The following is a 21,469-nucleotide window of genomic DNA, read 5'->3' as shown; positions in this document are numbered from 1 at the left end:
TATAAATATTATTGTTATTGCACATAGAACTTAATATAAACTCAAAACATAATGACATGAAATTTGAGAAAGCTAATTCAACTCAAAACACTTATATAGGAAGCATCCTTAACCTTGCAGGTTGGAGAGTTATTCTAATAATATTACTAGCTATTGGCATGATTTGTTTCTATATTTTTACTTAATGATAGCATGTTTTAAGGGATCTGTTATGATTAATTATATGTCAGTCTCCTTGATTATGCATAGTTTATCTGCTAATTGAGGAAACCTCAAGCCTCGTATTTCCCAAATGAGTTGTACAATCTTAAGGATGCAAGTTCCATTTGACTTGGTCATTTCATTATTTTTCTTTTAGCAACTCTGCCTGGTAATTAAATCCATGTATCAAGCCCATTGTTAACATTTGTTTATAGATCTGAATAATAATTACTTATGAATCGTGTTGAATATTCCCTTGCCTCTACGTACCTTTTGAAATAGGGGGTAAAACCTACATACACACTATTCTTTTCAAACTCCACTTGTGTAAATACACTAGCTAAATACATTTTTGTTGTGTATTTCCTTCTTTGCCCTTTCTTCTCCCGCATTTTTTCTATGTATGTATCGTCTACTCTACATCAGAGATACCAAGATTCAGAATGTGGGAGATTCTAATTAATTAGTCAACTGTTTGGCACACCACTAATCCTACTTAATTAACTGTTCCAGCTAGTTCATTAATATTTAAGTCATATAATAATTTTTTACACTTCGAATGTAGCTAGTTTATAACTTTAACCTTTGGCAGATTACTAGTTACTACACCAAAAGTTTGTAGAGCATTATTTTTATTTTTATTTTTCACTTGTCTTTTATGAGTGGGTAGTTAATTAATGGTTAATTTACAAACCGAAACATTTAATGAGTGCCTTAAATAACATTCATAATTATTACATGACTGTTTTTGTTTATACTTGTAACTAGCCCTAATTTTACTTCTCCTTGGTATACCTTAAGGATCATTTGGTTCATGGGATGAAGAGAAAATTAAACTTGTAATACAATGTGAAATTATTTAATTTATTGTTAAGTTAGATTATGTTTTTAAGCGTAAATAACAATTTCAAAATTAATCACATTATATCATAATTTTGATATTGTTTTTACACCACATTCAATACAAGATGACAATCCTTAGATTATGCTAATTCCTTGATAAAACAATCAAAATTAATGACATTTAATACCTTCTCCATAGCTCTTCCCCAACATGACCACTTTTAACATTTTCAATAACAAAAATAATAGATGAATAACTTTTATACAACATTTGAAAAGCTGTCAATCAAATATTGTATAAAATTAATGTACGAATAACTTTTATCTTATTTGCAAACCAAACATGGTATAAAATTAATACACGAATAACCAAGTTATTTATGTATTAGCTTTGATCTTATCCAGCTATCAAACAATCTCTAACCGTTTCTAAAAGGCTTATATATGTAACCATTACACAAAAGTTAATTTAATAGCTTTAATGTTGAGGAAATTTCATTGCATAATTGAAAGAATAAGGTAGATTTGAAGAAAACATAATATTACATAACCTTTTTTTTTCGTAAAAAAATTTATTATAAAGCAAATGCAGTTTGTCTAAAATAACTAAGGCGTATTCAGAATCTAGTTTATCATACTGATAATAAATAAAAACTATAGTATAAAAAAAATGAGGTTGAAATGCAGCCAGCAACAGTGTCAAAGGAACTATGTCGTTTCAAGCAGGCATTTAGAACTTTCTGGTCTACCTAGTTATGATACCATACACCGCCACGCAGCCAATAATAACTCTATCCCCTTCTACAAGCATCTGTTCCCCCTATTTCTTCGCCTCCTTCCCTAAAACCCTCCAAAACCCTAACACTCAACAACTCCCTCAACAATTACGAATTAGTTTTCTTCCTTTGTTTCTCCGATGGCGACCGCCGCCTTGCTCAGATCTCTCCGTCGACGTGAATTCGCTACTTCTTCTATCTCTGCGTACAGAACTGTGAGTTCATTTTGTTCATTTCCAGCCTGTTATCTTTTCCGTCTGTTAGATCTTTGCTATTCTAATGTCTATAGCTGGTGATTTCATATCATACTGTGAGTGATTTAAGCTTTATCACTTTCCTTGAAATGAAAATGAAATATAATTTCACATTCTGGTTATATTAGACCCACCTTTTCGGTTTCTCTGAGTTTATGATTTGATTATGGGACAGAGAATATGTTCTATTGTTTATTGGAGCTCAGCTATACACACGAAAGGCTAGGTTGCGTAATATGTTGCAATTGTGATAAAAAAATTCTAATATATAGGCTGCTTAATATGTCTTAGCTGCCATAGCGTTCGTCTTGATTTAGGAAAAGTTTTCGAGTTAAGATGTTAAAAGGAAAATAAAGGAATGTTGAATATCGACTACTGTTGCTGGTTGTCTCGGCTAATAGCGGGTTATCTCTTGTTATTATACTTCTGCTGTCGTGCCACAATTTTGTCAATATGGAACTGGTTTGAATATAGGAGAATGTAAATGTAAGATTCTATGTAACTGACGTAGTTAGTTAGGAATTAAGGTGTAGTTGATTGGTTTGAAAGATCTCGCTAGTAGTTCCTCATCTCCAAGCTTTTGGTTCAACCTTTTTCTATTGTTGGCTGTTTGTTGGCTTGTGCAGCTTGCTTCCAACACCAAGCCTTCGTGGTGTCCATCACTTGTTGGTGCTAAATGGGCTGGTCTGGCTAGACCATTTAGGTATATGGATTGGAGCATCGCTTTCCCCTATGTATCTTTGAATGTTCTGTTTCTGTGGAATCTTATTTGCCTTCCATTGCAGCTCCAAACCTGCTGGAAACGAAATTATTGGGATAGACTTGGGAACCACCAACTCTTGTGTTGCAGTGATGGAGGGGAAGGTAAGGATTAGAATTTTTGAAATGCCAAACTTTTGTTCATTTCATGGTTGAGACACTGCATACTTTACAGGCTTCAGTGGATTATCTAACCTTCCCTGATGCTGCTTTTGTTAATGCAGAATCCCAAGGTCATTGAGAATTCTGAAGGGGCCAGAACAACTCCTTCTGTGGTTGCATTTAACCAGAAGGGAGAACTTCTTGTTGGTACTCCAGCCAAACGTCAGGCAGTTACCAATCCTACAAACACTCTTTCTGGGACCAAGCGTCTAATTGGCAGACGCTTTGATGATCCTCAAACACAAAAGGAGATGAAGATGGTTCCTTACAAGATTGTGAGAGGCTCAAATGGAGATGCTTGGGTTGAAGCAAATGGCCAGCAATATTCTCCAAGCCAAATTGGAGCATTTATTCTAACAAAGATGAAGGAAACCGCAGAGGCCTACCTTGGGAAATCTATTAATAAAGCTGTGATCACTGTTCCAGCTTATTTCAATGATGCTCAGAGGCAGGCAACAAAGGACGCTGGGCGAATTGCAGGTCTTGATGTGCAAAGGATTATTAATGAACCTACTGCAGCTGCGCTGTCTTATGGTATGAATAGCAAAGAAGGCCTTGTCGCTGTTTTTGATCTTGGCGGTGGAACATTTGATGTTTCAATCCTGGAGATATCAAATGGTGTTTTTGAGGTAAGAGAAATCTGTGGCTTTCTTTAAAGCTGTGCATCTTTCTGATTTTCCTGTCTTAACTCATCTCTCTACGTACTTCCACTCAGGTCAAGGCAACTAATGGTGACACCTTTTTAGGAGGAGAGGATTTTGACAATGCGTTGTTAGAATTTTTAGTGAGCGAGTTTAAGAGGACTGAGGGAATTGACCTATCAAAAGACAAGCTTGCCCTACAAAGACTGCGAGAGGCAGCTGAGAAAGCTAAGATAGAGCTTTCATCAACATCTCAAACTGATATTAACTTGCCGTTCATCACAGCTGATGCATCAGGGGCTAAACATCTTAATATCACACTGACAAGATCAAAATTTGAGACATTGGTGAACCACTTAATTGAGAGGACAAGGAATCCTTGCAAGAATTGTTTGAAGGATGCTGGAGTATCTTTAAAAGATGTGGATGAAGTCCTCCTTGTTGGAGGTATGACACGGGTTCCTAAGGTGCAGGAAATAGTTTCTGAGATATTTGGTAAAAGCCCCAGCAAAGGTGTCAATCCAGATGAGGCAGTTGCCATGGGAGCTGCTCTTCAAGGTGGTATTCTCCGTGGTGATGTCAAAGAGTTGCTTCTTTTGGATGTAACTCCACTATCTCTCGGTATTGAGACATTGGGAGGTATCTTCACTAGGTTAATAAACAGGAATACTACCATTCCCACAAAGAAAAGCCAGGTGAGTTGTTGGATCTTAATGCAGTCTCCTGTTTATTTTTATTAATGCCTAGTTTTGCCAGAATGGTACTCCTTTCGTCCAAGATCCATATAATTTTTTTCCATGTTGGGAGATTTATGACCGTTCCATGTTTATACAAATATCACAATTTTCAAGAACCCTAAGTCACTGAAGTTAAATTTTAAAATTTGATGTGATTTTTCTTTGTCGGAACTTTTTGTTTCTATTCCATCATCCCTAATGTGACTTTGCAAATTAGCATCTTAAATCTTGTCTGCTGTCAAATATGGATCTGGAGAAGGATGACACATGATTGTCGAGGTCTTAATTTTCCAGTGTGAAGTATGCTTGTTTTTTGTAGTGCTTACAGTGTGTTGTTGCCTCATGTATTTCAGGTGTTTTCTACTGCTGCAGACAACCAAACACAAGTTGGCATCAAGGTATTACAAGGTGAACGTGAAATGGCATCTGATAATAAGCTTCTGGGTGAATTTGATCTTGTAGGTATTCCTCCGGCGCCAAGGGGTATGCCTCAGATTGAGGTCACCTTTGACATAGATGCAAATGGAATGGTCACCGTGTCTGCCAAAGACAAGGCTACTAGCAAAGAGCAGCAGATTACCATTCGGTCATCTGGTGGTCTATCAGAAGATGAGATAGACAAAATGGTCAGGGAAGCAGAGATGCATGCCCAGAAGGATCAAGAACGCAAGGCACTTATTGATATCAGGAATAGTGCAGACACTACCATATATAGTATCGAGAAGAGCTTGAGTGAGTACAAGGAGAAGGTCCCCAAGGAAGTGGTTACAGAAATCGAGACGGCTATTTCTGATTTGAGAGCAGCAATGGGGACTGAGAACATTGATGATATCAAGGCGAAACTTGATGCAGCAAACAAAGCTGTCTCAAAGATTGGAGAGCACATGGCTGGTGGCAGTTCTGGTGGTGGTGGTGCACAAGGAGGAGATCAACCACCAGAGGCAGAATACGAGGAAGTAAAGAAATAGATGATTATTCTAGGCATAATTGAATAGTGCATGAGAAAAACAGAGAGAGAGATGTTATAGATGTACTTTCCTTCTAAAAATGAGTTTATTTTTTCCATCACCTTCCCCCCCCCTCCCCCCCCCCTCCCCCCCCTCCCCTGGAAGTATTTTATGCTCAAGCTCAAAACTGGTTGTATCAATGGTCTTGAGTTGTGAATTTCTTAGCGTCTAGACTATGTTCAGTAGAACAGGTGAGTATGATTTTTGACAGCCCTTCAATGTTGAAACAATCCTTTGTTTCCACAATAATATGATACTGTGCTCTTAATTTACAACTTTTTGCCTGCTTTATCTTTCCATATGTATGATGTATCTGTTTCAACTTAGCAAATTCTTTGGCAACCTGTAAAACTGATACCAATATACTCCCTCCGTCCACTTCAATTGTCATGGTTTTCTATTTTAGAATCAAATGATAAGAACTTTGACTAACATTTTACGATGTATATTTTTATTATATTGATATGCAAAACATTGTAATTTATAATACTTTTTGAACATTTAAATTTTTTGTTCAAAATATCAAATTATTGTAAACTAATTTAACTTTGAAAATTAGTCAAATTAATTTTGAAAATCTCAAATAAAAGTGGTTGGAGAGAGTATAATTCAACTCTTTTCTCAATATTTTGTTATTGACATTGCTTTTCATTTTGGAACAGTTTCAGTTGGAAGAATAATAAAATTTACACCTATTTTGATTGAATAAAATAGCACTTAATATTCTCATTCAGACAAAGCATGAGCATTTGTTTCAAAACCAAACCTTTTTTTGTTTTGTTTTGTTTTTTTGTATGAATTCAATTATATTCAACAAAAAATAAATTAAGATGAAGATTTGTTTGATATTTTTTATTTTTTTTTGGATGCAACCCTTCAAGAAGCATTGAACGTAACTTCTGAACCCATTAATTTAAAAAGAATTATCACTTCTTCTCAATATTTACTGTGAATGCATTGAACATAACTTTTGAGATTTATTTGCTTAGTGCTTAAAGAAAGCGAAACTTTTCGATAAGAAGCATCGTATATCATTAATGATCTTAGTTGAATTTAGAAAATTCAAATATCAATAGGGAACATTCGCACATTTATTATTAAATATAGGAGGCTCGAATTCATATTAATCAAGCTAGTAGATTTGAATATCCAATGCTTAAAGCAAAATTTAAGGGTGTGTTTGGTATGAAGGAATTTCCAATTTTCTCATGTTTGGTTGGGTTAAATGTTTTGGAAAATGTTTTCCAAATCAACTCATTTTCCTCAAATTTAAGGAAAATGACTTCCCTTCAAAACTTAAGGAAAACATTTTCCAAAACTTTCTTCCAACTTCAAAATTTAAGTTTGTTTTTAAAAAATATTTTCAACTTCAAAATTTCATTTTTTCAATTTTCAATTTCAAAATTTCATTTTTTCACCCCTACCCTTGACCCCCCTTGACTCGAGACCAAGACTCCTTACAACTCGCACCAATCGCGGCACTGAGCGGCCGGAGATTGATTGAAAAGGCAGGCCCAGCCGACCCTCTCCCCCCCCTAACCGCCTATCTACTCGTGTTCGTAGCTCTATCGGAGGTCAAGACTGTGGTCCGGCAGAAAAACTGAAGTCGTCCGCCCCCTCACCCACCCCCCAAAAAAATTAAATTTGTTTTTAAAAAAATATTTTCAAATTCAAAAATTATTTTTTACTCTAGTAAAAATAAAAGATATTTCTCAAAAACATTTTTTATTCATAAATCAAACAGTAAAAATTTTTTTCGGAAAATATTTTCTACTCACCAACCAAACATGAGAAAATAAGTCAAAATCAACTTATTTCCAGGAAACATTTTCCTTCATACCAAACACACCCTAAATTACAACTTCAAATCCTTTTCAACCAGAGAATTTCAAGTGGAAAATTATTAAAAGAACAAAGAATATTATAAGGGCTTTTTAAAAATCCTTTAAAATTAAATAAAACAAGAACTTTTAAAAATATTTAGTCGGTAATATATGGGACATACTTCAACTAAACACAATTTTTCCAATTTTTCAAATCTTGAATATATAAAAATAATCACAGCTGACTAAATTACTATTAATATTTTGTTTGTTAAAATTGAATCAAACAATAAAACGTGTGCATATAAGTTGAAGGGATAAGGGTCTGAAAAATATCTTAACTTTGGCCGAAATTGTTGTTACGGATGCCAAACTTTAATGAAGACCTATTACCCCCAGACTATTTAATAACGTATTTTAAACATATATATTTGCCCACGTGGACATAAAAAATAATGCAAAATTATAAATAGTAATGTGTCCACGTGGGCACATATATACCTTTAAAATACACTATTAAATAATTCAGGCAGTGACGGACCCAGGATTTCCGTTTAGGGGGTTCGAAAAATAAAAGTATAAACGTGTAAATAAGCCAACAAAATAAAATTTTAAGGAAGTAGTAGTATATAGTTTTAGTGGCCGACCCTTAATTTTTTTTGGGTTTAAAACCACACTTTTAGCATATTTTATAAAATAAGAAACTAAAAAAAAAAACGCAAAAAACAGAACTGATACTAAAAAAAGAAGAAGAATGAGACTTAAAAGAAAAAAATAAAACGTTCACAAGGGATTCAAACCCTGGACGAGAAGCTTAATTTCCAGGGGTCGTGCCACTGGGCCATCAGTTTCTCCTTATCATTGAGGGGGTTCAAAATATATATATCCACATAAATACAGAAAATTAGCCTTATATATCGCGTAATTTTTTGCCGAGGGGGTTCGGGTGAACCCCTGGAACCCACGTGGGTCCGACCCTGGTTCGGGGATAAAAAATACACTATTAAATAGTTCAGGAGTAATAGATCCTCCATAAAATGTGATATCGAAACATCAATTTCGATCAAAATTGGATATTTTTCAGACCCTTATGTCTGAGTTGAATCACAGCTACTTCTAATCTATTTCCTCTTTTTCTTTGCCTCTCGCTAAAACCCTAAACCCTAACACTGAACTTCCCCTTTACAGTTATAAAGTAGCGTTGGCCGCACAGCCGCCGCCTTGCTCAATCTCTCCTCGCCGTGAACTACCTCTTCTCTGTCCGCCGCCTATAAAACTGTGAGTTATTTTTTCAGCCTGTTATGTTTGTGTTCTGTTATTGTGGTTGATTTATATCATTGATGGTTTAGCTGAGTTTATGGTTGATTGTGGAACAGAGAATTTGTTCAATTGTTATAGAGATTGAAGTTGGATTACATTGAATGAAAGTATGTGTGAACAACTAATAGGTTTTATTAAGCCGGTTATATTTCTACCGGCTGAAGTTTATTACTACTATTCTTTTATTTATAAAATATTAAAAAAATTATGTAACTATCTGTGTCACAGTTCCACAAAATAAAATCTGCAATTCTTTTTTGACTATCCTGTGAAATACTTCCCTGTGAGCATGGAATTCAAGATATTTGGGAAAACTTTGTTATGTTTGCCAAATTGCCGTTATTAAAGTCACTTTAATGCTTACTTTTACTTTTAGTTGATTTTTCTTCGCAATCACCCTAAGGGTAAAATGGGGTGCTGCCAAACAAGGAAAAGTGACATTCTTTTTGGGACAGGGCTAAAAATGTAAGGGTGCCACATAAATTGGGACGGAAGGAGTACTATAGAAGTTTTGCTTTGGAAGATGTAGGTTGGGTTAAGTGAAATTTTGGCTTTGACAAGTTTAGATGCTGAATAAACTGCGTATAATAGTGTTTATGCATTAACATGTGTCTGTATCTGAATTAATGAAATAATTCTAGAACTTTGCAATTTTGTTTTCTCTCAGAATATAGATTAATTTTGAGGAATTTAAGCTTAATGTCGTTCTATTTTCATCAAGAAAACATTCTCTATAAGTTTTCAAAATTTTATGTATTTTAGGAACTACCAAAATTGAACTTAGGATCTTTGCAATTTTTTATATTTATTTTCATCTTAGAAAATATTGTACTATTTTTTAGTACCTCACAACTTGGACATTTGACATGATAGACAAATATTGGAATTATGAGCATGGAGACGGTTGGGTCTGAGCAGTCAAGAGATAAAATGAAGAAAGACAAGAAAAAAAGGAAGGCCGAAACAGAGGGACCTGATACCCCATCAACCTCTCACATTTCTAGCAATCCTATGGAGAAGAAGAAGCAAAAAAGAGCTGTAGACAAAGAGAGGCGCAGAGTGGAGTCCGAGAAAAAAACTGAAGCCAAGCAAGTAGTGGTGTCTTCTGAATTGAAAAGTAATAAGAGCGCGGCGATTTCTCCCACTACTAGTGGATTGCCTGAGTTCCACATTGCTGTATTTAAGGACCTTGCAGCTGCCGAGGCTTCCATTAGAGAAGCAGCTGCTAATTCTTTAGTTGCTGAGTTGCTTGAAGTTCAGAAGGCTTACGATATTCTAGAGAACAAGGAAGTGGTTGAGGGACAGCTCAAATTGGAAGCTGAAAAGGATGATGGGTTGAACAACTGTGCCCCTTCGTTGAGATATGCAGTTCGGAGGCTAATTCGGGGCGTTTCTTCATCAAGAGAGGTGGGTTAGGTTAACTTTTAGCACAATGTTCTGTGGGTTTGTTTAAAATTAGTGCCTTATTATATTGACGATTTAATTTGAATGCTTCAATAAGGGCTATATGCCTTCCCATTTTCATTTTATTGTTGAATAATTTTTAGGGAGACTTATATCTCTATGGGTTCTTGTTGACATACCCATCTGATGAAAGCACATTCATGCTGGAAAGGTTGTATTGCACAATATGATGCTTAGGCTGTCTTTCCTGTCTTGACCTTTTAAATGTTATTTTATTTTATAATAGAACCATAAAAGGTTACCTTATGATCACACTTGCAGGTAGATACTCACAGCTTGTATCATTGAATTTTTTTAGTAGTCCTATGCTCTACAGTTTTGAATTAAAGGTTAAATGAAATAATGTAGGCTTAGAGACAGGTGTCTCTTCTGCTTATAGTTCCATGTGCCATGGTTGTCTCGATGAACTGAACGTTCCCATATAAAGCCTTATCTGTTTCCTTGTTTGTGCAGTGTGCAAGGCAAGGGTTTGCATTAAGCATGACAGTTTTGGTTGGTGCTGTTCCATGCATAAAAGTGGATGCCCTGTTGAAGCTTATTGTTGAATTATTGGAAATCTCTTCTTCCATGAAGGGTCAGGTGGGAAGGATCTCCTTTTGTGAACTAATAGTTTTCTTTTTTTTTTTGATGACAATGGAAACCCGCAGCCGCTACCCTTTGGGTGCGCACAGGGTGAACTAATAGTTTTCTTATGGTCTGTCTGAAAAGTTTAACTTGGTTTTGTAGGACATGAAAGATTGCCTATTGGGACGCTTATTTGCTTACGGAGCTATTGCAAGATCAGGGAGATTAACTTTAGAGTGGACTGCTGATAAGAACACTCCTTATATTAAAGAATTTGTTGGTTCTCTTGTCTGGCTGGCAAAAAAGAAGCTCTACTTACAAGAGCCTGCTGTCTCAATTATTTTGGAATTGGTTGACAAGGTCTTTCACTTTTACAAGCCCATGAATTGCAAATTTATTCTTAGTACATTCACTTTAGTTATCTATTGAAAATGACTTCACTGATTGGCTTTTCTTGCGTCATTATAAACTCGTATGAGCTCATACATCCCCTTATTAAACTTTCAGGATCTTTTTCACTTGCCTATAAAACATCATCTCTTCCTACTCTTCCCGTTACATCTTACTTATTTTTGGGCAAGAAAATGTTATACGCTTATCCAAATAATATCACCTCTTCCTACTACTAAGATGTGGTTTTGTTATGCTGCCGATTTAACTTTCTTCAGTTAGTGTATTTTTGCTTCAGCATGTTGTCCATTTAACTTTCTTCATTTAGTGTATTTTTGCTTCAGCATGTTGTCCTTGTCCTCTATTTGTGGTCTTTGCTTAGGCAGCATTCGGTTTAGCCGTCTCACCATCCATATTTTTGCCATGCCAGTTACCTGTCGAAGTTTCATTGAACCATGTACTTGAAGCTCCTGGTCTTAAAGAGTGGTTTGAAAGTGCAATGGAAGTTGGAAGTCCTGATGCTTTGCTTCTTGCCCTTGCCATACGTGAAAAAACTGGTGTTGATAACAAAGATTTTGGCAAGCTTCTGCCTTTTCCTTATAGCCCCAGCCGGCTTTTCAGTGTGGAACATTTGTCCTTGCTTTCCAATTGCTTGAAGGTGCTACTGAACTTCTTCATTTTCTTTCCTTGAAACAGATTGTTCATAGTTTGATTTGTCGACTTTATGTGCAGGAATCCCACTTCTGCTTGCCACGAACTCATAGTGTATGGTATTCCTTGGTAAATATTCTTTTACCTGAAAATGTTCAACAAGATTTTGATCCCTCAGCAGCTTTAAATTCCACAAGGAAGCACAAAAAAGGCCGCAAGGGTAGCTCAGCAGAAGAAGATATTGAGAAAAATCTTAAAAACTTTTGTGAAGTTATCATTGAAGGATCACTTCTTCCATCATCTCATAATTGCAAGAATTTGGCGTTCAATGTTTTGCTGCTTCTCCTTCCAAAACTGCCCACATCGTGTATCTACAACGTTCTGTCTTACAAAGTTGTACAGTGCTTAAAGGATGTACTTTCCGCAAAAGACACTAATCTATTCAAAGCCAGTCAATACTTTTTAAGAGAATTTTCTGAGTGGGTCAAGCATGATGATGTTAGAAGAATGGCAGTTATTATGGCTTTACAGAAACATAGTAATGGGAAGTTTGATTGCTTCACCAGGTCAAAAACAGTTAAAGAGTTGATGGCTGAGTTCAAAACTGAGTCTGGATGCATGCTTCTCATTCAGAACTTAGTTGACATGTTCCTGGATGAAGCTCGTGCTTCAGAGGAGACTTCAGATCAGAGTCAAACTACAGATGACAACTCAGAAATTGGTTCCTTAGAAGATAAGGATTCTATTGGAGCAGTAGGAACGTCAGATTTTTTGAAAGGATGGGTTGTAGAATCACTTCTCAATAGCTTGAAGCATTTATCTCTGGATACAAATGCAAAGTTCAGGGTCCAAAGAGAAATTCTAAAATTTTTGGCAGTGCAGGGTCTATTTTCTTCGACGCTTGGAACTGAGGTGACATCTTTTGAATTGGAAGAAAAATTTAGGTGGCCAAAGTCTGCCATTTCAAGTGCTCTTTGTAGGATGTGCATTGAGCAGCTGCAATTACTGCTATCAAATGCTCAAAAAGGCGAAGGACCTCAAGTTGTGCCTAGTGGTCTTGAAGCTAATGATCTTGGAGCTTATTTCATGAGATTTCTTACCACATTGCGAAACATTCCTTCTGTTTCGCTGTTTAGGTCCTTGGGCGACGATGATGAAAAAGCTATCAAGAAATTGCAGGCTATGGAGTCTCAGCTCTCAAGACAGGTGTTATTTTGTGTTGCCTCATTTTGTAGAATCATAATAATGTTACTGACCTCAACACTAGTCAAAGTTTTGTTTCTGTGTGAAACCAAAGCCGCTTGCTTTAGGCCTTTTAATTCTCTCTTTTATTGTTTGATAAGAACATACTCCAACTTTGGTGTGAGGTATCTCAGTAAGCTCTAATCTGAAACAGCCATAACTTGTTATTACTCATCTTATATTAATTATTTCCATCAACAACTTGTATTCTATTTATGCATATTAACCACTATTCACCGTGTACAGGAAAGTGAAAACTTATCAATATTATCTGTGAAGAAGTTTGATTGCTAATCCTTTTCTTCTCTGACCTTAATCTTTTCTCCAAACAATGGCAGGAGAGAAACTTGGGTCCAGGTATTGCCAAAAATAAGTTACGTTCCATGAGGTACCTTCTGATACAATTGTTGCTTCAAGTCCTACTTCGCCCTCAAGAATTTTCTGAAGCCGCCTCTGAATTGGTTATTTGCTGTACCAAAGCTTTTCGATCTTCTGATCTTCTTGCTTCCTCTGGAGATGATGAAGCAGAGGGAGATGACAGTCCTGAATTCATGGATGTTCTAGTGGACACTATGCTTTCGTTGCTGCCACAGTCATCAGCGCCGATGCGGACCGCCATTGAGCAGGTAAACAACAGAAAAAAAGCATAATATCCCATCAGTTCTTATGGTGATTTAATATTCCCCAAAACCCTGGCCTTGTGACATGCTAGTCATTATTCCTAATGCATTATTGCACCTACTGTATTTTGATGTGAACTTCATTCTGAATCTTTTTGACCAAATTAATAAGAGAAACCTAAAAGGAAGTGAAGTTTTTACTTGCATGGATGTTTTGTCTTAGAAGACTGAGTTCTCAATCTCAAGCTGTTAGGTGGTGTAGGTTATATGAATTTTCACTGTTCATGTTGCTCCATTTAAACCCATCTCAATATTTTTTAGCACTAGAAGTTCTCTACATATTTTACTGGCAAACTAACCTCTTGAGAAAAAATTGTCAAATAAAAAAAAGCCTCTTGAGAAAAAACTAGAAGACTCCTAGTCAACATTGGACTCAAAGTAAGCGTACCAACATGACTATAATTTAGTCGCAACTAATTGGTATCACCAATGTTGATTTTTCCTCATTATACCTTGGCCCTCTCTAATTAGTGACCATGATTTATGTAATCTGTTAGGTTCGCTCTTTGGTTTTTAAAGTTTTTTCACCAATTGTGAACACCCCTAGGTAGCGCAATATTTCTCCTGGGAAACAAAATTCATGATGATATTCCATTGTTACTTATGGTGGATGGTTGGGTCTATTTAGTTGTCTGATAGATAGATATCTTTTCTTTTTCCTTTTAACTTATTAATTGTTGAAAGGTAATATTCAAATTTTAAGCACAAAATTCACCTTTAGCACTGCAAACTTTATCTAAAGGAAGATGTGGTTTTTATAACCAGGACATCTCTCATGTCCAATGACGCAAAGTTTGAAACTCGGTGGATAATTGGTTCGGCCTTCTACCCTTCTGCGCTTAAACATTAGGCTTTTTTGTACGGCAAGATTCACACTTGTGATGTGCTCCTAACTTGCACATTCTGAATACAGGACTCCGTTCATCCTTTTTCCGTAGTTTTGCACATGGATTTACCGTTAATTATTTGATGAGAATGAAAATAGTGAATGCAGTGCTTCATTTAATTCCTTTGTTGGGATACACCTGTTGTGGTTTTATATCAATGGTACTCCATCTTGTTTTTCTATGTTTCCTCTTCGGTTAGTTTTAAACAAATTGAACTCTTTAGTCTTTTCTCAAATTGTTAAAATTTATGATCTTCACTTTGGAAAAACTATCATATTTCAAATTAACTTGACATGGTCAAATATAAGAATTTATTAGAACATGTTTTTGCTGATCTCTTCGTTATAGAGTTTGCTTATCATGCAAAAAAAATATTTTCATGTTCTTTCGATGCTCCTCCCCTCTATCTTTCTAGAGGTGAAAGAGGATGAGATGTCAATAGCTCTCCACCATCTTTCCTTGTCCATTGATACTCAACATTAAAAGCACGTAGTAGACGCATAGTATGAGTCCATGGAAATTGATTGGAACTTTTTTTTTTTGCAAAAATGCTCATGTTTGTATTCTTTTTGGATAACCTTGGAGTCTGGGCTAGTTTGCGCGCACTTTAATTAACTCCATAGGTACTGCACCTCCCACCTTCACAAGTACCGCGTAATCCATCCACTAAGTCTTAGGTAAAGGGGAAGAAATCATTGGAGTGTTTTTGACTCCATTGGGATTTGAATGAAGACCTCACGACTCGAACCACCTCATTGACTACTAGGCAATACCTTTGTGTGCATGTATGAATACTTGAAAATTGATTGTTTGTGTTCTTTTTAATTATGTTTCTCTTTTTGAAGTACTTGACGAGTTTGTGTGGATCTCCGCAACAGCTGCTGTTGCTCAGGCTCTTCTTCACCTACTTAAAAACATTGTTTTCTTTATAGGTTTTCAAATGTTTTTGTGAAGATGTCACGGATGATGGGTTACATCGAATGTTGCGGGTTATAAAGAAAGATCTCAAACCAGCCAGACACCAAGAAACTGACAGTGAGAATGAAGATGACGATGATGATGACGTTCTTGACATTGAAGAAGCTGAGGAATCTGATGAAGCAGAGATGGATGAAACTGCGGAGAGGTATGAACATGCAGATGACTCAGAGACAGTAGTTGGTGTTGAGGGTGTTAGCTCAGAACTTCCTGTAGCTTCTGATGATGATTCTGATGAGGGATTAGATGATGATGCAATGTTCCGCCTGGACACCCATCTTGCTAAAATGTACAATGCTAAGAAGAACCAGGCTGGTAGTGAAACTGCTCATTCACAGCTTGCCCTCTTCAAACTTCGTGTCCTCTCGTTGCTGGAGATTTACCTACACGAAAATCCAGGCAAGTCTTTCTTCATTCACTGGGATTGCTGTTTCCTGGCTAGGATGGGGATGATTCATGTATTTAAAGTGGCATACTTTTATCATCTTTGGTAGTTCTTTAGTTGCTTTGTTTAGAACTCAGCAAACCAAGTACAGTGGTTGGTTATTATTTTGCAATCCCACATATATTACAGGTTTGAGTTATGAGTTAAAATATGTATTATTTTATGTGGAGTAGAAAATGGAATAATTAATAAAAGGATTGGTAATACATGGATTAAAGTACTACAATGATAAATTTATCCTCTATTACTCCACAGTTAAATTTTTGGCTTTGGTTATGGTGCTTTCATGTCCCAGTTTTGTACCTTGCTTCATTTTTATAGATCTAACGTTTTATCATGCATTGTTAATAAGTTTTTTATTTTAAGAATTATATAATGTATATTAGTTTCTAATACAACAAAACAAATATTAACAACCACATATATTGTGTAATCCCACAAGTGGGGGGGATAACCGGAAAAACAAATATTTGAAGAAATAATTCATGCATTGTGATCCCTACGTAACCAAGCTCTACATATCTGACCCCCACATTACTTATTCCTTCATAACTAAACTCAAACATTACTCATACCAACCTGCATAACTGATAACTCTCCCAGCAACCATTGTCTAACTTGATTTCAAAGCATGATCTCATTTTTTCATGATTAGCTTTGTGGCATGATCATCATGATGAAACTAGGGTAGACATACAAGCTTTAACCAAAATAAAAGCTTCTTTGATAGAGCTTTTGATCAGTGTAAATGTATCAACAACAACAGCTAACACCTTCTTTCTAACTGGTTGGTATCGCCTATGTGGATTCTTTGCTCCTTTTCTTAACTAAGTTCTCATTGGTTAAGTCCTTTTCAACTCTTCCCAATTTGTGATTCATGTCTGCTTTATCTTTTTTATTACTTTCAATCATAATTTTGTGCACCTACATATTGATGCATTTTGAGGCTAAATCAATTTAGACTAACTTTTCTCATTTTATTTTACATGTACTAATTGCTCCTCTGGTGCGTCATCATTTCTCATTTTGTTCAATTTAATTCACCGTACTTCCACTTTAGCTTTCACATTTCAACCGTATTTGTCTTGTATACATGTTGACCCGTATATGCCTAACGTCTCCTTAAAATGTTGTTGGACTCACTATTCTTATATATCAATCACTTTGGGCATCTTTCTATGATATGGCATTCCTATCAAACTCCTCTTTTCAGCCTTTCTATTTTAGTTCTGCATGTATGGCTTTGTTTCTGTCGATTCTCCTTGAAAATATTACCTATGCTGAATACCATGAATAAAAGATTCTCCGGCATACACTTTGATCTTATGGCTGAATATCATGATCTGAGGCTTTTGTTCCTCTTGTATTAAGCACTGCAGCTACCTTTTGTGTTTCAATTGTTAGTGTTATCATGAACCCAACGGCACTATTTGTTTGATCTTATTGATTCATTAAGGTGTTAATTGTTATTTAAATTTTCCATTTTGCAGAGAAGCCAAAAGTAGTGAAAATATTCTCAAGCCTAGCTCATGCATTTGTAAACCCTCATACTACGGAAGGTAACGAACAACTTGGTCAGCGAATTTGGGGAATTTTACAGAAGAAAATCTTCAAGGCAAAGGACCATCCAAAAGGTGAAGTCATCGAGTTCCCAGTTCTTAAGTCTCTCTTGGAAAGGAACTTGGTGCTGGCAGCAAAACCTTTCAAGAAAAAGAAATCTGCTTCTAGTTTGTCAAAGAAAAAGCTGTCTGCTGCCTTGAATAGATACAAAATGATCAATTCTCTTGCCCAGAGTTCAACATTTTGGATTTTGAAGATGATTGATCTGAAAAAACGTCCAGAATCTGAACTTGAGGAGGTTTCTTGTATATTCAGAGAAAAACTGGAGGGCTACTTAGATAGTAAAAGTACTCGAATGAAGTGCGAGTTTCTAAAAGAAATCTTTAAAAGGCGACCACGGATTGGATATCCTCTATTTGGGTTCCTTTTGGAGAAATGTGCTAGTGCGAAGCTACAGTTTCGACAAATTGAAGCTCTTGAACTGGTCTTCGAGATGTTAAAATCGTTTGTTTCTTCAAACCCTGATGACAACAGCCATTTTGCCAAGTTAGGCAGCCATCTTGCCAAGTTAGGCTGTCTTGTTAATGTGTTGTTGAAAAATATGCCCGATAAGGCATCACGACGAGCTGATGTTCGTAAGTTTTTTGGCAAAGTGATTCAGGTCTTAACAGATCTTGAACAGAGGGCCTTGTTTCTTGAGGCTCTGGAACCTGATTGTGAAGCTCAACTGAGGGACATGTTTCCTGCTTTGAATCAGTGAATGGTAGGGCAAGGGTATATGACAGTATTTATTGCGCATGTTGGAGTGACCAGTTCGGCATTGTTTCCTGGCGTTTAATCAGACCATAAGTTATTTGTTTACTATTAGAATTTACTGTTTTCGCCAATATTTTTCTTGGGTTGTTGAAAAACTTGTAGCAGCAGCAGTTTTGGTTATATGTAATACTTCATAGTAACTGTACTATTCCAAAATTTTGGCATACGGAGCGCGAATTTACATCTTACCAATGATTCTTCACCCCTTACATTTCATGTCATTATTTATAACTAACATCACGTAACTTAGCATTGCCATGACTCTTAAATTGATAAATTCATCTCAGTGAAATATGTGGACAATGAAACATGAGTAATGTCCATATTTGATAAGTAAAAAGTACCAATAGACAACAGACTAATTGTTCCATAAATTCTTGCCAACCATCATGAAGCCAAATGAATTTATCTACACACCAGAAAACACCAGTGGGGAAAATAAGCTTTGACCATATGTGAAGGAGTTCATCTCCAGTATATCAATTAGAAAGATGCAACAGAAAACTCCAATCTTGGCTTTGGAAAAAAAGAAAAGGGGTAGAAGTACACAATTGAAAGTAGCTTAAGAAAGAGTGACAACTCTGATCTTATTTTTCTTGTCTAACATATAATAGAACTTGCTCCTTCATGGAGAACTTGAACTTGTAAGTGAAGGTCTTTGTTGCGCTTTCCTCTCACAAATTCACAAATACAATGGTCATTTTTCTCCACAAGGTTCCATCTACATAAACTGCGCCATCCACCAACTAGCCATATTCTACCGTCCTTCCACTTCTTGAGTTTCGTCACAAATTCTCTACCAACAGAGTCGCGAATGGTCATACTTGAAGGGAGTTCAAGTTTGTAGTCCTTTACCACATCGACCGGAACGTACTGAATTGGGAACAAAGACTTTGTAAAATAAAAATGATATAATGATTGAACTACAAATCATTCACGAAATAATTGAAGGATTATAATTACCAGTTGATCTCTCCTCTTTGATCGTATTTTCGCTACAAAGTAAGGATTTTTTGGCTGAGTTGCACGTCCACTTTTGAATATATCTACACCAAAATGGTCATGACGATTCCTCACCTTGCAAGCAAAGGCTGTTTTGCATCTAGTTTTAGTTGGTTTGGTTCATAAATAGAAATCTCATGAAACACAAATACTCTACCCGTGTAATTTTACATGGTGGTATTTTATTAACATGAATTTAAGAAAGAAAGAAAAATTTTAACATGTACCAAAAGTATTAAGAAATGAAATTTAACTTTATTCCAAAAACTAACAAAAAGCACCCTTAGGCTTGTTTTGTTAGCGAACAAAACAATTGAACCTTTATAAAATCCTTTAGAACTTGTTGTCTTAACCATTTATATGACTACAAGATGATCTCCAAATATACAACGATCTTTTTTATAAAAAAATACTGACAAGAAAAGAATTGAATGACACATAAAATAAAACAAAGAAGTAGATATAAAGTTATTAATTTGTGTTTACCTTTTGATCGTGACTCCTTTTTCTTAAGTGTGTTAGCTCTTTGATTCTCTCCCTCCTCACTTTCGTCCTCCTCCTCCTCCTCTTCTTCTTCTTCTTCATATTCCTCCTCTTCATCTTCATCGTCTTCTTGTTCTTCTTCTTCCTCTTCCGCGTGACATGGTACCTTTTTAGTCTCTTTATATTCCTCTTCTTCTTCTCCCATGTACTCCACATCATTATCATCATCAGAAGAACTATTGAAGTTATCACTAGCCCAATTCTTCCCTTTTGGGTCTGCACTCTTTTGATGTTCAACACTCATTTCTTCCACTTTCTCCTCTTTCACTGTCAATTTTAAACCCCCAACTCCTTTCTTTTCACATTTAGTTCTTCCAAGTAATTTAAAGTCAAATATTTTATTTCCATCATAGTCAAAAATAAGAAAGTCTCCAACCTCTACAGTATTGTCCTCAATAAACTTCTCCCATCCATATTGAAAATAAAATTTTTCTCCTATTTTGTTCACTCCAATAGGCCACATATTGCCAAATCGATCTCTAAGATAAATTTTCTTAGGTAATTTTTCATTCTTGTAATATGTAAAACATGTAGGAATTTTCTGTGAAAAACAAACAAACAAGTTAAACAACATCAATTTCTTCATAAATTGACCATATCATAGAAACAACTAATATCATATAGAAAAATATTTCAAAGTTAAAATTCAAGAATGTAACTATTTCAAATTACTATAAAATAAAGATGGATAAACAACTTACGAGCCGCTTTCCACTTTTTTCAGGGGAGAAAATCTTGACGAAGCCCTTTTCCATCTTCTCTTTTGTTGTCAAACTTTAAGAGAATAGAAGAAAATACTATAAGCGGAGGCGAAAAATATAACACTAAAAATTCTTGTAGATAGAGAGTATTTGCTTTTTTTTTCTTCTCAAGTAGTAAATGCAGAAATAGTAACTATGGTGAAATGCATGTGATGAGTTATTGTGGTTGAGCTAAGCTTTTTCCTCATTTGGAATTTAACAATTCAGTTGGTATTGTTCTGCACCATTGCATATTATGGAATACTATTAATTTCAATAATTCAGTCAAGATACACTTAATTTTCTCTGTTTACTTTCAATAATACAGTCAATATACAATGTTTTACTGTGACTCATGACAACATTCTTTAATTTGACAATTATTCTAAAAAAGACTAGTCACTCATTAATATGCTCTTGTCTATAAAAAGTATTGAGGAAAAAGAAAGGCACCAGTCCATATAAAGTGGTCCAATTGTTTGGTACAAAGAATAATATTAAAACAGGGATTAGTAACGAAGAAATTAGTAATGCAGAGTTTATTTTATATCAAGTGTTTGGTTCATTGCTTCTCACCTCATCTTGTGTTTGAATTTAAACTCTACAAAAAGTTTCTTTCCAATTATACCCTTGAATTATTATAGGATTTTTTATTTCATGTAATCGGACCAAGGTAGATAATTGTCGAACAATATTATTTTTTATGGTCCTCTAACTAGCTAGGAGAAGAACAATTTTATTTTCTCACTTGAATTATTTGAGGGCAAATAATTATTATCTTAATAAATTGATCACTCACAAAACGTCAATTTTCAATTTACAAAAGGTAGACTATCTAATTTTAAAACCTGAAAAGATGATAAACAATAGTAAAATCGAATAAACTATCTACATTTACACATAAAAATTGCAAGTTGTATTTTTAATATGTATGCAATTTCATAAATTATTCAAAATACAAATAATTAGAAAACCACATATAGA

The 21,469-nt window shown here is 35.4% G+C and overlaps 3 protein-coding genes across 3 annotated transcripts; 2 read left to right on the top strand and 1 right to left on the bottom strand.

Annotated features, from left to right (window-relative positions):
* The first annotated feature begins 1,868 nt into the window (after positions 1-1,868).
* LOC102582209 (heat shock 70 kDa protein, mitochondrial) lies at positions 1,869-5,634 on the top strand. The gene is given in 10 exon segments (NM_001318560.1): positions 1,869-2,035; positions 2,701-2,777; positions 2,860-2,938; positions 3,058-3,624; positions 3,711-4,331; positions 4,727-4,849; positions 4,852-4,860; positions 4,862-5,025; positions 5,027-5,071; positions 5,074-5,634. Coding segments are annotated over 10 exon segments (2,028 nt in total). The 5' UTR covers positions 1,869-1,960; the 3' UTR covers positions 5,342-5,634.
* A 2,693-nt stretch (positions 5,635-8,327) lies between these two features.
* Positions 8,328-18,395, top strand: LOC102581880 (DNA polymerase V). Its single transcript, XM_006351639.2, has 9 exons — positions 8,328-8,481; positions 9,397-9,930; positions 10,441-10,566; positions 10,714-10,911; positions 11,372-11,599; positions 11,674-12,798; positions 13,173-13,460; positions 15,334-15,778; positions 17,315-18,395. Exons 2-9 carry the CDS (start codon positions 9,412-9,414, stop codon positions 18,142-18,144), a joined length of 3,759 nt encoding a protein of 1,252 aa, XP_006351701.1. The 5' UTR covers positions 8,328-8,481; positions 9,397-9,411; the 3' UTR covers positions 18,145-18,395.
* Positions 18,396-18,548: 153 nt separating this feature from the next.
* LOC102599396 (B3 domain-containing protein At5g60140-like) lies at positions 18,549-20,746 on the bottom strand. The gene is made up of 4 exons (XM_006351775.2): positions 20,447-20,746; positions 19,689-20,286; positions 19,164-19,291; positions 18,549-19,073 (listed from the first exon to the last, which is right to left on the bottom strand). Exons 1-4 carry the CDS (start codon positions 20,498-20,500, stop codon positions 18,801-18,803), a joined length of 1,053 nt encoding a protein of 350 aa, XP_006351837.1. The 5' UTR covers positions 20,501-20,746; the 3' UTR covers positions 18,549-18,800.
* Between the last annotated feature and the right edge of the window lie 723 nt (positions 20,747-21,469).

The sequence above is a fragment of the Solanum tuberosum genome, unplaced genomic scaffold, assembly GCF_000226075.1.
Source record: "Solanum tuberosum cultivar DM 1-3 516 R44 unplaced genomic scaffold, SolTub_3.0 scf00136, whole genome shotgun sequence".
NCBI classification, from domain to species: domain Eukaryota; kingdom Viridiplantae; phylum Streptophyta; class Magnoliopsida; order Solanales; family Solanaceae; genus Solanum; species Solanum tuberosum.
Note: the sequence above shows the minus strand (reverse complement) of the source record. Positions and strands in the feature narration are given on the sequence as shown.

Coding starts and splice junctions, on each gene's coding strand:
- LOC102599396 (XM_006351775.2), bottom strand. CDS start 20,500: ATGGAAAAGGGCTTCGTCAAGATTTTCTCCCCTGAAAAAAGTGGAAAG. Junction 20,287..20,446: donor AAAAAAGTGGAAAGCGGCTC/GTAAGTTGTTTA, acceptor TGTTTTTCACAG/AAAATTCCTACATGTTTTAC. Junction 19,074..19,163: donor CAAAGAGGAGAGATCAACTG/GTAATTATAATC, acceptor TTCCCAATTCAG/TACGTTCCGGTCGATGTGGT.
- LOC102581880 (XM_006351639.2), top strand. CDS start 9,412: ATGAGCATGGAGACGGTTGGGTCTGAGCAGTCAAGAGATAAAATGAAG. Junction 9,931..10,440: donor GCGTTTCTTCATCAAGAGAG/GTGGGTTAGGTT, acceptor TTGTTTGTGCAG/TGTGCAAGGCAAGGGTTTGC. Junction 11,600..11,673: donor TGCTTTCCAATTGCTTGAAG/GTGCTACTGAAC, acceptor CTTTATGTGCAG/GAATCCCACTTCTGCTTGCC.